Source organism: Sus scrofa, chromosome 4, assembly GCF_000003025.6.
Source record: "Sus scrofa isolate TJ Tabasco breed Duroc chromosome 4, Sscrofa11.1, whole genome shotgun sequence".
Classification (NCBI taxonomy): Eukaryota; Metazoa; Chordata; class Mammalia; order Artiodactyla; family Suidae; genus Sus; species Sus scrofa.
Window position 1 is genome coordinate 4,556,013 of NC_010446.5, and position 16,662 is coordinate 4,572,674.

Sequence of the window (16,662 nt, forward strand, 5' to 3'; positions counted from 1 at the left end):
ATCCATCATACCAGTTGTGGTGGATGGGGAGGGTACGGTTGGTCATGGAGCATCTTCTGAACGCTGCATGAGGGTGGGGAGTAAATGTGTGAGACCCGCAGGGAAGGACGTTCGCTCTAAGCTACCACAGTTGGAGAAAGCTTGCCAGGAGGGAGGGTGTTTGAAGTCGGCCGGGAAGAAGGGAAGGGCTCAGATCCCCCCTTGGTTCCTTAGGATCTTGCTCCCTGGAATGTCAGCACCATGTAGGTGGGTGGTTACCGGACTCTCTAGCTGTGCCAAGCCTGGTACAGTCGTAGGTAGATGGGAGCTAAGAAGTTTAGATCGAGAAGCTTCTTGGTTTGGTTGGGTGTGGGGTAGACACCCTTTTGTCCTGCATTTGCTGTGTGTGAAGTTGAAGATCAGTTACCAGGTTCAGCCAGTGCCAGGTCTGAGTCAGGGTGGCGCATCAGAGTCCAGGGCTCTGGAGCAGGCAGGCCAGCATCAGGAGCCTGGGGCGATCTGGTGATGGAGGCGGTTTGACTTGGAGAGGGGAGAAGTTGGCCCCGGAAGATCCTCAAGTTCACAAACAGACTGACTGCATCTGCAGCACTTGGCGCTGGTGCCCAGCACAAGGAAAAGGTGCTGATGGAAGGAAGGGGGAAGAGCAGCTCCAAGGCCATCCCTGTCCTGGAGGACAGGTGCTCCGGTTCCTCTGGGCCGACACTGGAGTTTAGAAGGAGGAGGCTCGGGATGAAAGCGTGGGGTCTGAGAAGACAAACCTCTGGCTGCAGGGACAGGTCTTGGCCGGGAGGCCGGGCTGACCTTCACGTGGTCTGGGGATGCCGCGCGCATTTTAACCAGGGACTGTGTTCAGCCGACACGTCTGGTCGGAGCAGTTGTCAGAGCAGCCGCTTTCCCTCTGATGTCAGAGCTGCCCCCCACCGGCCGGCTAGCCTGGCCCCTCTCCAGCCCCTCACCTACACTCTAGTCCACGAATAAAGGACTTGCTCCTGGCACAGCAAATGGCCTGCAGGAGACTGCTCATCACCATGCCTGGCGTGTGTTCTCATTGGTCGGGACCCGTGCTAACCATTTGGGGTACATGCCTGCTTGGGTGGGAGGGTGGGGTCTAACAGAGGGAAGGTGAGCATCCGAGGAGAGTCTGGGTGAGCAGGTCCTCGTGTGGTTGTGTGGGGAGAGCTCCACTCGCTCACAGGCTGGGGAGGGGACAGTCGTGGCTTCAACCCTTGGAGAGAGTTGCAGCCCGAGGCTTCTCCTCTCCTTCCGGTCAGTCTTGGCTCAGCCATGGTGGTGGGCTGGTCTTCCAGAGGGACCTTCCATCTCTGTGGAAGAGAAAGGTGGAGTGACCACCTGGGCTTGCCTGCTCGGCAGTGTCTCTAGGGACTCCCCGATATTTTCGAAGCACGTCAGCACTGCCCCTTCACTCTGTGGTCTCCTATGAAGGCCAGGGTCACCATGGCCTGGAGAAGGGCTCTGTGTTCTTTGGAACGGACTGGGACCACGACTGGGCGGAGACGCTGCCGCTCTTACATGTATTTGATTAGCTGCATTGTGGCTACGCTTAGTTCTCCTGGGGAAGCCTGTGGCGGAGGCAGATGGCTCAGGAAAGCCTGAGTCACATAAATAGAGGTCTTCGCCTCCCATTGGCTGGGTCTCCTCATGGCTTTTTAGCAGAATGGGTTTCAGAATGAGAAGATGGAGCCCCGGTTACATGCTTCTCTGAAACCCCAGGCTGAGTGTTTCAGGCATGCTTAGTGCTGGCTGTTTGTACAGGGACGGGATAGGTGTGGTTGTCGTGAGGACAAAGCAGGAAACAGAGCCAGCCTCAGTGAGCAAGCTGCTTGAGCCAAGTTTCAGTCCACCCACCAATGTTGATTCAATACCGCTGCCAAGTTCTCAGTGCACCTTGGTCAGTCATGCGTTCCACAAATATTTGCCCGACCTGGATGTCGTGAAAAGAGCTGGCTCTGTGCGAAGCTTTCACCTGGATGGCAGCTTCCAAGCTGGTCATTTAGGGCCAATTAAACCATAGTAAATCATGTAGTCTTTATTCTACGAGCAGTGGGGTGTGATGAAGTCTGGCTTTTATTATATTAATAGACTGAAGAATAGTAACAAAGACGAGGAAAAAAAGAAGAAGTAGAATTAAGTTTTCCATTTCTGTGTGGAGAGAAAAGTACGAGGTGACCCAGAAAGGATTAGATTCATCAGAACCACATCTTGATTGGAAACCCCACAGAATTTGTGGAGGGCTGGATAAGAGGGTGAGGGCGAAAGAGGAACCAAAGGTGACCAGGAAGTATTTGTTTATTTTATTTATTTTTATTAAAGCATAGTTGATTTATAGTGTTGCGTCAATTTCTGTCATACAGCATAGTGACCCAGGCATACTTCTATATACATTCTTTTTCTCGTACTACCTTCTATCATGTTCTATCCCAAGAGACTGGATGTAGCTCCCTGTGCTGGACGGCAGGACCTCATCACTTAGCCATTCTAAATGGAATAGTTTGTATCTACTAACCCCAAACGCCCCATCCATCCCACTCCCTCCTCCCACCTCCTTGGCAACCACAAGTCTCTGCTCCATGTCTGTGCGTCTCTTTCTATTCTGTCCATAAGTTCATTTGGGCCATATTTTAGCTTCCACATACAAGTGATATCATGTGGGATTTGGCTTTCTTTTAGTGACTGGGAAGTCTTTTGCTCTTGGTGGTCAAGAGATTGGGGGAGGAACACGTGTTGGAACCACGGTCAAAGGTTCTATGTGGACGTGGACGTGTAAGGTGTGTATCTGACCTGGAACAAGTGGGCGAGAGGTCGGGTCTGCTCAGGAGAGAGATGGAGCTGGAGTCATAGCTTTGAGGGTTCTTGGCTCACAAGCGGCCCGTGAAGTCTTGGAAACAGCAAGCTTGGGAGGAAGGGTTACAGCCCAGAGAGGCAGAGGGGCGCGGGAGGAGCCAGCCCTGAGGGAGCAGCAGGCTGAGAGGGAAATCGTGAGCTTGGCTGCTCTCCGTTAGCAGGCACGGAGCAGGTGAGGCGTCTTCTCGACACTCTGTAGAGTCACATCATTATTGTCATTTCCATCTGCGAAAGAACCAAGGCTGGGAGAGTGAAAATCGCCCTGGAAGACTCCCAGCAGTAACCAGAGAGTGCCGTTGGCTCCGTTTTTCCAGGTGGTGCCCACTGCTCCGATCCCAGCCTTTCCCCGCGTCAGGAAACAATTGAGGATGCCCTTTCCACATCCCCTGAGCCTTCACTAGAAGCTGCTAGAATGCCATTGCGGCCGACCTTGAATAGTCACTCAGCTGCACAGTCCTGCCCATCCGGCAGTGTCTGCAGTGTCGTTTCTCCGGGCACCTGTTAGACCCCGCGTCCCGTGCCTTCCTAGGTCATCTTGTTCAACCTCCTACATCTTGAACGCCCATCCCCAGGTCACAGGTGAGGAAACGGAGGTTCAGACCATGGAAGTTCCTTTGCGGGCGCTCGGTGTACAAAAGGCAGACCTCGGAGCACACCTGTGTCTTTTAACTCATCCATTTCTTGTCCTTACGCAAGCGTGAGGGACGAGGCCACGGTCTGGACCTTGTTATTAAAATATGACTCGATGCGCCAGAGACTGCACAGCGGTTAGGACCCACTGGAAGGAACCCAGCAGGTGCACTTGGAGTAACTGGAGTATGGTAGAGGCAACCCGCTGGCCTGTACTTTGGCGATTAGATAGCAATGCACATCATCGGCTAATAAAGTGTTATCCAGTGCTCGCCTGCCTGGGCTCACTCTAATAGATGGGTTACCGTGGTTTATACGTAAGCCATGGAGCTTCCCATCGCTCTTGATGGGAGGGTGCTTACCGCTAAGTTGCATCGGCACTCCTTGTTCACGTTCGGGGCTGTAAAGAGGATTTTCTCTGCGCTCTTTGGTTTGGTTGTCCTCCTTGTGCAAATAGGAGTTTCTGCCAGGCCACGGTACCTGCCTTGTAATTTCGAGTTTCCTGGTGGAGTAAGATCGGCGTCTGATGTCCTAGGAACTGGAACTATCTGAGGGAGCCTTCTCTAAATCGTCCTCCTTCATCCATGCACTCATGAATAATTGACCGATTGATCGTTTTGGTGTATATTTGAGTGAACATACCAGGCAAAGCCCGCTGTTCCATCATTCTAGGACTTGAATTCTTTTTCTGCAAAGCAGAAGCGGTGGAATTGCACGAGAGCAGTGAGGAGAGGACGAAGTTGGGAAATACTGCCCTAAACACCGCAGGCCCGTCCTTACTGTACCGTCGCCAGTAACTAGGCTTGTGTCTCACGCTGCCTATGTGGCTGTTTAGTTCGGTAAGAAATGAGTGAGTAAGCAAACTCGGAGATGAAAGGAGGGAAAGAAGCGCATGCCTTGCAGACACCATTCTACCCTCTACGACCTTTGCTGCTGAGGACGGAACCGAACCCCATGATCCTGAGCTCCCTCGTGAGGGGGATGCCAGAAGGACTGTAAAGTGCCTGGAACCCAGACCAGCCAATCCCAGGCTAACTTCCGGAGAGCAGCTTGAAATGAGCAAGACAAATCTGTGTCTCGTGCATCTTTCAAGTGGCTTTTTCAAATCCTAGAGTTAAAAATAGCAGTGTTTGTGCTCAGACCAGGTTGTTGCACATAACGTGCCACCTCAGTTGAAGTGCCAAGGAGCCTATAGAAGATGTTGCGAATAGTGCAGTGTATCTGGAGAGGTGAGAAATTCACTCACACAAGGAAGTATCTGTGGAGGTGAATAAGGGACTATTCATCCCGACTCCATGGACAGGTGTTCAGACAGGCACATCCCACCAGGAACTGAGTGATTGTTGATTACTGAACCCCAGGTTTTTGCCTGCGCCTTGATGCAGAGCAGGTGATTAAGAAGCATTTAATAAATTAATTACTATATTTGAGGGCAGTCCCCACAGAAACATATTAATCTGGGGTTATGAATAAGGCATACACTCATCTCTTTGTGCAGTAAAGCAAAACACTCGATATTCCTTGTACAGAAGGGGACTTTACGTAGAAAGTAAGAAAAATGTGAGATGTTCTTTCAAATGGCCACGACCGTGGCAGTTAAAATGTTGCCCTTGATTGATGGGTCGTCGTTGTGATGCGCTTCAAAGTCGGAAGGTGCCAGTGTGTGCACATCTCCTCTTATTTTCCACCAGCATTTTTGTGTCTTTAAATGCTCTGTCGGCAGGAATCCCAGCCCGATCCCCCATCTCCTGTTGTCTGGGAAGCTCTGAGATTCCACGATGGAACAGGGTCCTTTTCTGAATGAGAGAACTGGATCTGAGCCGTCCCTTCTGGGGCTTCTTGTGGCCACGTGGGTCTCTCTCCAGAATTCCAGGCAGGCTTGTCCTCTCAATGGCAGGTTTGCTTCTGCAGTGTCTGTAAGGCTCTCGGGGTACAAGCCTTGGAATCCCAGGTCCTCACCCTGTTAGTGAACGTGACATATCCCAACAGTCCTCTTCAAAGCATAACTTTTGCGCCGGGTTAGATGGGTCCACAGAACCTTTCAGCTCACGACGTAACCAAATCAGCTTTGAGGTCATAACCCCTCAGCCAGAGGGAACATGCAGAGTCGTCATCCTAGGTACCTCTCTTTCTGGGATCAGGTTTTCCCCACCTGGAACCCACACAGTGTACGAATACCTCCTACATCAGGCAACGTCTGTTCCAGTCTAACTGGTCTCCCCAGCTTCCACATTCCAGAAAAGTCATCTTGATCCCTGTGCGCCCGGAAAGTCCTGCTGTCTCCATGCAAAATGTTCCCCTTGTCCTTCTGTGCTGTGGTCTCTGGGGAAAGTAGCAGCCTTGCTGGAATCCTGGAAGGTCACGCCACATCTCTTGACCTTGGCGATGAGTGTTTGCTGGCCTCACCAGTCAGACAGTGCTTATGCGATGCTGGCGGTCCTTCTGATCTTTCTCTGGAACAACAGGCAACATCCGCCTCAGGTAGCTTTTTCTTCTGCCTGTTCTTTGAAATGGTTAGAAGCAGTAATAAAGCTTGGCTTCAAGTGACTTTCCGTCCTTCCTGTTCCTAGAAATAAGCCAGAAAATGACCTAGTTTAAAGAGTCGTCATCGGTATCATCTTCATCTTACCAGGACATCTGCTTGGCTTTCGAGAATTTCACAGTTGAACACACACTTCAGCTCTGCATCTCATCTCAGCCTCACGTTCATTATGTCAATCAAGCAGAGTGTGGCTCTTGCTTCCATGAAGCCTGAGGGCACGCATCGAGAAAGTGGCGGGGCAGGTCTGTGTGTTTGCATTATGGAAGGAGACTCTGCTCTAAACCGCAAAAATCCAAGGTCCTGACCTTGACTTGCTCATAACCTATCTTGGCTTTTTTTTTTTTTTGGTCTTTTGTCTTTTTGTTGTTGTTGTTGTTGCTATTTCTTGGGCCGCTCCCGCGGCATATGGAGGTTCCCAGGCTAGGGGTTGAATCGGAGCTGTAGCCACTGGCCTACGCCAGAGCCACAGCAACGCGGGATCCGAGCCGTGTCTGCAACCTACACCACAGCTCACGGCAATGCCAGATCGTTAACCCACTGAGCAAGGGCAGGGACCGAACCCGCAACCTCATGGTTCCTAGTCGGATTTGTTAACCACTGCGCCACGACGGGAACTCCTATCTTGGCTTTTTGACGTCTCTGAATTCCAATGTTCTGGAAGCTTCTCCCATAGGAATGTGGCTGGGGTCTGAAGAAAACCTGTGATAGCGTCTTCTTAGCATCTTGACTTTCAAATCGTCCAGACCCCACTCAGCTGTTCTCAGGCCTGGAGGGTTCGAAAGGGTCCTCCAGAGTTTTAATGGCTTTTAGCCCAAGCCTGATTCTCTGCGGAACTCTCTGTGCAGGCAATCATGGCCAGGTTCAAGAGGAATGGGTGTGGGGTTCGGCCCACAAGTCAGGGCCCATGAGGGTGCTGTGGCTTGAACTCTGGGGCAGAGGGGACTGTGGCCCATGAACAGCACCTGCACCTCGTAATCGGTGCTTGCTGAGCCCTCTGGGGCTGGAGGGGCTCTCAGCGGAGGGAAGGTCATTGTGTTATAAACATTTAGAGATGCACAAATATGCAAAGTAGTGATATCGCTCTTTTGAGAAGAAACAACAGAGAAATTTTCAAAGCGTGCGCTTCGGTCTGAAGTGCCAGGTTGAAGGGTCTCAGGTGTACTCTGGACCGTGGGAGTCCCTGAGGAACTCCCCCCTCCCCCGGCGCCCCGGCTCTGCTCTCTTTCTTTCTGCTTCTCTCCTCTTCCTTCCAGCCCCTTTTCTTGCTCCTCCCACTTTCTTTCCATCGGTCTTGTTCTCCCTCAAAGTTCCAACTCTCCTTTCGGTTACGCTGCAAGCTGTCGACTCTGAGACACACAAAAGATGCAGGTATTGGGAAGATGCTGATCTGCACCTTCTCCTTGGACCCCTGGAGTAAATCTAGTTGCCAAACAAAAGAGTCTAAAGAGAAAAGGGGGAGTTCCTGTCATGGCGCGGTGGTTAACGAATCCGACTAGGAACCACGAGGTTTCGGGTTCAGTCCCTGCCCTTGCTCAGTGGGTTAACGATCCGGCGTTGCCGTGAGCTGTGGTGTAGGTTGCAGACGCGGCTCGGATCCTGCGTTGCTGTGGCTCTGGCATAGGCCGGTGGCTACAGCTCCGATTGGACCCCTAGCCTGGGAACCTCCATATGCCGCAGGAGCGGCCCAAAGAAATGGCAAAAAGACAAAAAAAAAAAAAAAAAAAAAAAAAAAGAAAGAAAAAGAAAAGGGGCCTTTTACCCTCCAGCTAGGAAGGGGCAGCCTCCCCAAGCATGGTCTAGGTATTGAAACATGGGGAGAGTAGCCAAGAGCCCCCCCCCGGGGGGGGGCAGTGCCAAGTGCATAGGAGAGAGTGGGGTGCACAAGATGTGCACAAGCGCCCTCTGATGGCCAAGGAAGGCTCTGCATGTGAGCGGGAGAGCCAGTCCTAGCAAGTTCAGAAAGTGACCTTGCCCAGGAGAAGAGAGAAGCATCTCCTTCAGAATGTCAGGAAGAGGGAGCCAGGACAGTGAGCCAGGTATCCAAGAGTGGCTTGTCATTATTGAAGAAGGGAGCATCCCAGTGGGAACAGAGGAGGCAGGCACTGTCCCAGTGACGCTCCCAACCCCCAGAGGGTGTCTTATGATCAGTGAACCTTCCTTGGCAAGGAGGCACCTGATTTATGCCCTGCTTCCTAGTGATGACAAAATGACACAAAAGTCCCACAGGGCATCAGAAATGCCTCAGCTTGGGCTTAACAGGGCACCTTGGGTTGCAAGGATCTTCTGTAAACCCTGTTGAGTCCTGTGATCTAATTGGTCCATCTGCGCAACGTCAGGGGCACTCAATCTCCCACAGATATGCAGCCATTGGAAATGTACTCAGCAGAAAGCTCTAAGACCTTTCTCTGAACATAATGAAAAAGTCACCCTACTGCATTTTGCATGCCTAGTATGTGCCTGGGCTTCAGATCTTGATTTATTTCATCCTTTTATGTCTGCACGGATCCCAGGAGGTCAGTGTGGTTATGCCTGCTCTTCACATGGAGAGCTGCTGTGGTGCTAAGAGGTGATGTCGCTTGCCCAAGAAGGCAGGTGATTGACCCGTTTTGCTGGCTGTCCCTCCAGGTACGTGACGGCTCCGTGTTGCTCTGACCTTCAGAGTAGTCACCCCATCCATCCTCTGCCACGTTGCCCATCTGGCTTCTACATCACCCAGGTCTTGACAGTGACAGAGGAAGGGCTGGTGCCGCAAATCAAAACAAAAAGGCATTTGCACCCAGGGATCACTGCTGCTTAAAAGCCGCATCAATTTGAATCCAGCGGGTCTAAATCGGGCTGCACCAGGCTAGTAATTTTATTTGCTTTGTGATGAAGAGCCAATTGGAGCAGGCACCTCTGAGCAGCTTTGAACACGACCTGAGATGTTGCATTTCTTCTTCTCTACTCTGGAGCCAAAGGCTGGTGGGGTCTAAGTGTCACAGTGCATTGGGAGGTGACGGTGACCCTCTGTCCTTGTTTCCAAGGGACTGTTTGAGCCAGCTGGGGACAGTGCACACGATGGTCAGGCAGTTTTCCTTTGCGTGTTGGCCTTGTTTTTCTTATTTTCTCAGCCCCCTTTGAAGTCAGGCTGTTTCAAGTAGCGCTTTGTAGAAGACCAACCTTTTGCTGGGAAATGGGTGCATTTTCCTCACTCTCCCTAGAGGTCTTTGCCCAGGTGTTAAACGGGCTGATGTGAGGACAAGTCCACACCATGCTTGTCCTGTCCCAACTGTGGTGACACCTGCCTCTTCTTGGTTGAGCTTTGGTCTCTTCCTCTGCAGTGGCCTTAGCTATTGTCTGTGACGATGGAGGAAAGGAACACATTTGAAAAGCACCTTGGAAGCTGTGAAGTACCACATGCTTGGCCTTTAGTATGAATAGGTAATCATTGCCTCGTGTTATGTAAATATTAGCATCATTTGTTTTAGAAGATGGTATATTTTTCCAACCGCATGGTTTGTGTGTTAAGTGATTTGGAGGAATTCAGCCACTTTCTCTCCACGGTAACCCCGTGCAGTGGGTGCAGGAAGGTCTCCCAGCCTCGCTGAATAGAATCATCTTCCTGAAGTTCACCTTCACTTTGGGACAGTGTTTAGGGACGAGGTACATTTAGAATGTATTGGAGGGAGTTCCCGTCGTGGCACAGTGGTTAACGAATCCGACTAGGAACCATGAGGTTGCGGGTTCGGTCCTTGCCCTTGCTCAGTGGGTTAACGATCCGGCGTTGCCGTGAGCTGTGGTGTAGGTTGCAGACACGGCTCGGATCCAGCATTGCTGTGGCTCTGGCGTAGGCCGGTGGCTACAACTCCGATTCAACCCCTAGCCTCCCTAGCCTGGGAACCTCCATATGCCGCGGGAGTGGCCCAAGAAATAGCAATAACAACAACAAAAAAAAAAAGACAAAAAAAAAATACATTAGAATGTATTGGAGGACATGGAGTTGAACGAGTTCCTTAAAACCTGGATATCTAATACAATTAGAATTAGCATAGGAGTTCACATTGCAGCTCAGTGGGTTAAGAACCTGACCTGACCTGGAGGATGCGGGTTCGATCCCTAGCCTTGCTCAGGGTTAAGGATCTGGCGTGGCTGCAAGCTGCAGCGTAGGTCACAGATGCAGTTCGGATCTGGTGTGGCTGCGGCTATGGTATAGGTCGGCAGCTGCAGCTCTGATTAAACCCCTAGCCTGGAAATTTCACTATGCTGAAAAGAAACCAAAAAGAATCAGCACGTTTATCTCAAACTCACAGAGCATCCATGTCCTATGTAATGTGCAGACAGCACCGTCAGGAGAGCGATGCTGTGGCCGTTAGGATGTCCTTGGAGAAGGAAGGCTGGCTTCTGTCTTTATCTCTTTTCTCTCCTCCTCGTTATTTCCAGAAGAGGGGGATTCTGGAAGGCTGTAGCAGGAGGGGATGCGTGAGAAGGTAGAGAGTTGAACAGGTACTAATTCCCAGCCAGGAAGCTCCGCCCTCTGCATGACCAAGATCCCGTGACTTACAGAGGATCAAACACGGTTCTTTCTGTGAGGCCGGCCCCATGCAGTGGACATACATCTTCCACAAAGGAATCGCGTTCGTCTGTGGACGTTGGTCTTTGGAAATTGCGGTGGAGTTTGGGGCCACTGCGTTTCCTCTAGCTGGACCGACACTGAGGAGGCTGCAGGTCCAGGCCAGGACAGACGGGGGTTCATGCCAGTTCGTGTTTTGCAGACAGTGGCAGCCTGCGCTCAGCCTGCATCCACGAGAGCACCGTGCACAGCCGGGTCTTCCAGATCTTGTACCGGAACGAAGAGGTGCCCGTCAATGATGCCGTGATCTTCCGGGCTCATTTGCTCCTCGATGGTGAAAGGGTAAGTCCGGGAATCCACCACCGGCCACAGACCCGTGATCCCTCCTCGGGCCTGCGTATCCACTGCAGGGACTGGAAGGGGCCGCTGTGGGTTTGCTCTGAGATCTGACGGATCGGGAGCATTTTAGAGCATTCCTGCGCTTCGTGGTTTATTCATCCTGGTGCTCGTGTTTTCATTCATATTCCTGCTCGTCTCATGTTCCGAACGGGTCCCCTTGACCAACTTGCTGACTCTCTTAGTCCTTTCTTTGCCTGTTTGCCCATCTCTCTGGGCCTCTGCCAGCTGGTCCGTCAGCAGGTGTCTGCTGAGTACCCGCTGTGCGCAGGGCCGTGTGTATTGGGGGGTGGGGCTCGGATGAGGGACAAAGCTGAAGAAGGCAGCAGGACCTCTGCCCCCCACTTACAAGTATCCTGAGCTTTTGGTTTCACAGCATGTGAGAGGTCCTGCAGGTGCCTGAGTGTGCCCTCTCCCATCCTGGCTGTAGTGGGCCAGCGTGTCCACTGGGGTCCTGGAGCCTGCTTAGCTCTTGAGGACCAATGGTACCCATCTCCTCCCCATCTTTATTTTTAGTGACTTCACATGGGTGGCTTGAAATCAATTATGATGGAAATATTTACACCGTAGAAAAAGCAGCAATACTACAAATCAGGATTTTTAAAATTTTCCTTCCGAGAGCTGGTTGTTAAACATTTAATTTTTTTTTAATTTTTATTTTTGCAGGGCGGCGCCCATGGCATATGGAGGTTCCCAGGCTAGGGGCTGAATCGGAGCTATAGCTGCTGGCCTCCACCACAGCCACAGCCACAGCCACACCAGATCCGAGTTGCGTCTGTGACCTGCACCACAGCTCACAGCAACGCTGATCCTTAGCCCACTGAGTGAGGCCGGGCCAGGGGTTGAACCTGCATCGTCATGGATACTTACTAGTTGGGTTTGCGACCGCTGAGCCACAGCGGGAACTCCTGGCTTGAAACATGTACCAGCACACTCCTGACCGTATCTGCCTCTGCTTGGTAGGTGGGAGGGCTCCCTCCATGCTGCTCTCTCTCCAGGTCCAATAACTGATAACCGCTCCCTGCCCGACCCTTCGGACCAAAGGTGGTGAGGAGTCCTGGTACCTGACCTCCAGACACCCAGCCGTCCTTTGTTGCTTTGCCTGAATTCTTCCCACACCTTTGCAAATCATCCCCTTCTGGGGAACTGAGTGCACCATCTACTCCCGCTTGGCCACATGTGCTTTAGCAAGAGATACCCAGAGGTGGCTTGGAGTGTTAGGGACCCCCAGTTAGGCTGCACACAAGAGCTCAGCTTCCCCGAGTCCTAGAGAGCGAAGGTCACTTGATTTGTCCTGGGTCACTGTCCTTCGGCATGTGGATCTCAAAGACCCTCCTGGGCACAGGGGTCGTGATTAGAGGCTGGGGTGGGACATGGCTCCGATCTCTTGATCGTTCTTCCGTCTTAATTCCATCAGACTCTCCCTCCTGCCCCGGAGAGTATAAAGCTTTCCACGGTTAAACTTTCCCAACCCTCAAGCCTAACTCACGTGACGTTGCCGCAAGCCGTGGTCCTGAGGCTGAACAGGGGGCGTTGTCGTCTTGCACATAGTTGGAACAAGATGTTGTTCTTGCACGTGTCGTTTCCTTTAGCGTAGAGAGAGATCTGCCTGCCTCTGCAGGCTAACCATTCAGGCCTGTGTCAGGGTCGTCCGCATGGCAGCGACCCCTGTTATAGTTAATCGTTATATCCAAATCAGTGGCAGTTAAAATGAGGTGGATACGCTCATAAAAGCTGTATCTCTGGAATGGATGCCTTAACTCTTTTCCAGTGAGTGTCTGCTTATGCCAGCCCAAACCCTGCTGATAGCCGGGTGGCCAGAGCTCACGGGCATGCCCACACGCAGCTGTGTGGTGAGCAGCACGCCGATAACATGCCTTCATCATGCCTCGGGGTGTGTGTGTGTGTGTGTGTGTGTGTGTGTGTTTGGAGGGACGGCAGGTAGCCACCAGCGAATGAAGAAATGAGTGACTAGAGAAACCTTTGACGCATTCTGGAGCATCTTGCTATTAAAAATATACTGACTGAGTTCCCGTTGTGGCTTAGTGGTTAACAAACCCGACTAGTATCCATGAGGATGAGGGTTTGATCCCTGGCCTTGCTCAGTGGGTTAAAGATCCGGCGTTGCCATGAGCTGTGGTTTAGGTCGCAGATGTGGCTTGGATCCCGTGTTGCTGTGGCCGTGGTGTAGGCCGGTGGCTACAGCTCTGACTTGATCCCTAGGCTGGGAACCTCCATATGCCATGCGTAGGGCCCCAAAAAGGCAAAAGACAAAAAAAGATGTATTGAGACAGGGAGTTCTCATTGTGGCTCAGCGGAAACAAACCTGACTAGTATCCATGATGATGTGGGCTGGATCCCTGGCCCTGCTCCGTGGGTTAAGGATCTGGTGTTGCTTCGAGCTGTGGTGCAGGTTGCAGACACAGCTCATATCCCACACTGCTGTGGCTGTGGTGTAGGCCTGCAGCTGTAGCTCCAGTTCAGCCACTAGCCTGGGAACTTCCATATGCCACAGGTGCAGCCCTAAAAACAAAAAAATGTACTGAGACATCAATGAAGTTCTAGCCAGGCTTAGTCTAGCCACAGCTGATCCTGGGCCTGCATACCTCTCCTTGTTCCAGAAGAACTGTAGCAAGGTTAAAACGGGAGCCTGCAGTGAATTTTTGTTACCTAGGCAAATGCATGCTCCGAGGTGGCTAGCAGGGCTTGCTTGGCCAGTCTTACTTCCCAGGGATTGGAGCTGGTGACAGGAAGCTGTGCAAGTTCCCATTGTGGCTCAGGGGGTTCAGATCCTAACCAGTATCCATAAGGATGCAGGTTCGATCCTGGCCTCGCTCAGTGGGTTGAGGATCTGGCATTGCCATGAGCTGTGGGGTAGGTCGCAGATGCAGCTCAGATCTGGTGCTGCTGTGGCTGCAGCCTGGGAACTTCTGTATGCCGCAGGTGTGGCCTTAAAAAAAAAAAAAAAAGAAGAAGAAGCAGAAGCTGTGTTGCTTGGGTTGTGTGTGTGAAGCAGGGTTTGTGATTATGCAAAACAAATCGAGGAGAAGTTATTCATAGCACTCAAATTCAGTAAAATGTTACCTTTCACATGCTTTACATTTTTTAAAACAAATTTTCAAACCCTGGGGAGCTAAAGATAAATTCCATCCATATGTCCCTTCCTGAATTATGTTTAACCAGGAACACATTTCCAAAGTGGCCTTTGGCTAAGAGACTCCCATCCCTTATAGAATGAGGATGTTCTTGCAAAGAAACCCAAACCAGGGGGTGGGGGTGCAGAAGGGCTGAATTTATTCTTCAAGATACATGAATAGCTTCCACGCGACGGGCGCTATTCTGGGAGCTGGGGATCCAGAATGGATGAAGACTAGGCTCTCTCTTCATGATACCAGATGACAGGGGACGGTAGACAAGAGAAGGGCCACGGGGATTTAGCCAGAGGCTGGATGGATATTGTCAGAGGACCCCCCGCACAAGCCCCATCCAGCGGGAGCTTCTGAATGCAGCCCAGCATGGCCAAATCCAGGGACTGTTTTCCAGAAGCTGGAGACCTGCCACGGAAGTGTGTAACCACCCGATTTTGAAATGTTTGCTGCTTGTTCAAAACATTAAAAAAAATACTATGAGGACTAAACAAAATATGCCCACAAGATGATATTTGTCTCATGGGTTTTCAGGTTATAAGCCAGAAATCACTGTATGGGAAGCGTCGAAGGCAAAGACAGGAAAAAAACAGGGTTTTGTGGGTTGCAGCAGAGAAGGGGTCCCTCCCACCTGGGGGTGGGGAGGAGATGGGGTCCTGTCTCAGGTGTGCAGTATTTACACGGATGTCCTGAGTAGGGTATTTGTGAGCTCTGATATTGAGTAAGTGACTACCCTGGAGGTGGGCTGATGTGTGATGTTCTGAAAAAGAAGATTCAGGGCTCCAGGGCTCCCACTTTTTAGATGCATGTGAGAAGCTGGCAGGTAGAGTAAAAATATTCCCATGCTAATGAATGAAAACAGATTAAAAAAAGGGGGGGAAGAAGGAAACAGTCACGGATCAGACACGAAATGCTCATGTGTCTTAAAGCACAAATAGTTAAGAGCCACGGGTCTCGGAAGTGATGGATACAGTTTGTTGTGAAACTGAACCACCTCAGGAACTGGCTTCACTTCCCGGAGCATCGGTTTCCTTCTCTGTGAACCTGAAGGCGAGTCCCAGCCCCGAGAAGGGGCCAGAGGTCACCCCGCCTCCACTGTCCTGTCTCTAGCCAAGGGGGGCTTGCTCTCGACAAATGCACTGCTCCACCCTTTCAAAAGCAGGTGCCCCAGTGTACTTCACTCTTGCTTCAGAGGACTCCAGATCAAATCTGTTTGGGAAATAAGGTTCTCCAAAGCCATGCAATATAAAAAACTTGTTTAATTTTTTTTTTTTTTGGCGAGTTGGATTTTCCCCAGATTTGACTATATAACCCTTTTCCTTCTATTTTCTGTATCATACAGATACCCCTTTCAACCAGCGTTACGTAAAACATGCATGGAAATGCTGCTTTACCCATAAATGGCATTGATCTTAGGGTGAGCGTCTTTGTCTACACTCTGGGAAGGAGACCAGCTGCATGTGTCGTTTGGACCAGATTTGACTCTTGAAATCCTGAAGCTTCGTTTCTCTTCCAGGTGGAAGAGGCGCTAAGTGAGGTCGATTTCCAGCTCAAGGTGGATTTGCACTTTACCGACAGTCAACAGCAGTGAGTGTCCTTGGAATCCTTGGATCACGTGAGCGCCATCGCCTCTGCCCGACCCTCCCCTGGCCCTGGAGTGGCCTCATGGCCACTGAACCTCAAGACCCGGTTCAAGACCCGCTGCAGAAACGCAGGCAGGGAATGTCTAAGTTGCCCTTTCAAGCTTCATGCATGTTAGGCGGGAGGCTCGAAGGTTGCCCGCACAGACAGCTCCTGACGTCCTAACTTTATTAGTGGCCACCGTCTGGGAGCTGGCGCCTCCGTACACTTTCCATGCGGTGTACAATTCGGTGTTTAGATTAATGACCCCAGGAGGCTGCGAACATCAAGATCCCTTGAGAAACAAAGGCGATTCTGCCGGCATCCTCATTTTTATGCCAAATATCTCCTACCGTCGTTCACCTCTCTGAAAGTTGAAAATCCGTGGATGTGTAACCTGCTGATTGCATTTGTCCTTATAACCGCTCTCTTTGAACGTGTTCTCTGGCCTCTTCTTCCCACCCTGGGGGTGAACAGTCATGTCCCAGAGTCTCCCCATGATCTTTCCTGTAAGAAAGAGAGTCCTTTTTTTAGGTATTTCAAAGTCCAGTCAAATGTATTAACCCAAACTCCAAACTTTCCTCTAATTTATAACTTCTTTTTAAAAATTTTATTGAAACGTAGTTGACTCCCAAAGTTGTATTGACCTCAGGTATACAGCAAAGTAAATCAGTGGTGTTACAAATATACAAATAGCCATTCCTTTTCAGACTCTTTGCCCAAACAAGCTACCACCCAGGACCGAGTAAACTTCTTTTCGGTGGCACTTTCCCCTTTTCTCCACCGCGCCCCAGGCTTTCTCGGAGCAGGGGGTGCCCAGTGAAGCAACAGAGTTTGGGTGCTTTGCCTCCTGTAGCTTGCTGCCTCCTGCCCCCTGGGGTGCGTGGGCTTCCCAGGGTCAGGCACAAAGAGAAGGG

At 51.1% G+C, this 16,662-nt stretch overlaps 1 protein-coding gene across 7 annotated transcripts in view; it reads left to right on the forward strand.

Annotated features, from left to right (window-relative positions):
• FAM135B (family with sequence similarity 135 member B) overlaps positions 1 to 16,662 on the forward strand; it is a 289,315-nt gene that overhangs the window by 182,068 nt on the left and 90,585 nt on the right. For all 7 annotated transcript variants that reach the window (XM_021088864.1, XM_021088866.1, XM_021088868.1 and 4 more), the window contains 2 exons: positions 10,786 to 10,925; positions 15,642 to 15,712. In XM_021088864.1, the coding sequence (XP_020944523.1) occupies positions 10,786 to 10,925; positions 15,642 to 15,712 (211 nt within the window). The remainder of the gene's footprint in view (positions 1 to 10,785; positions 10,926 to 15,641; positions 15,713 to 16,662) is intronic.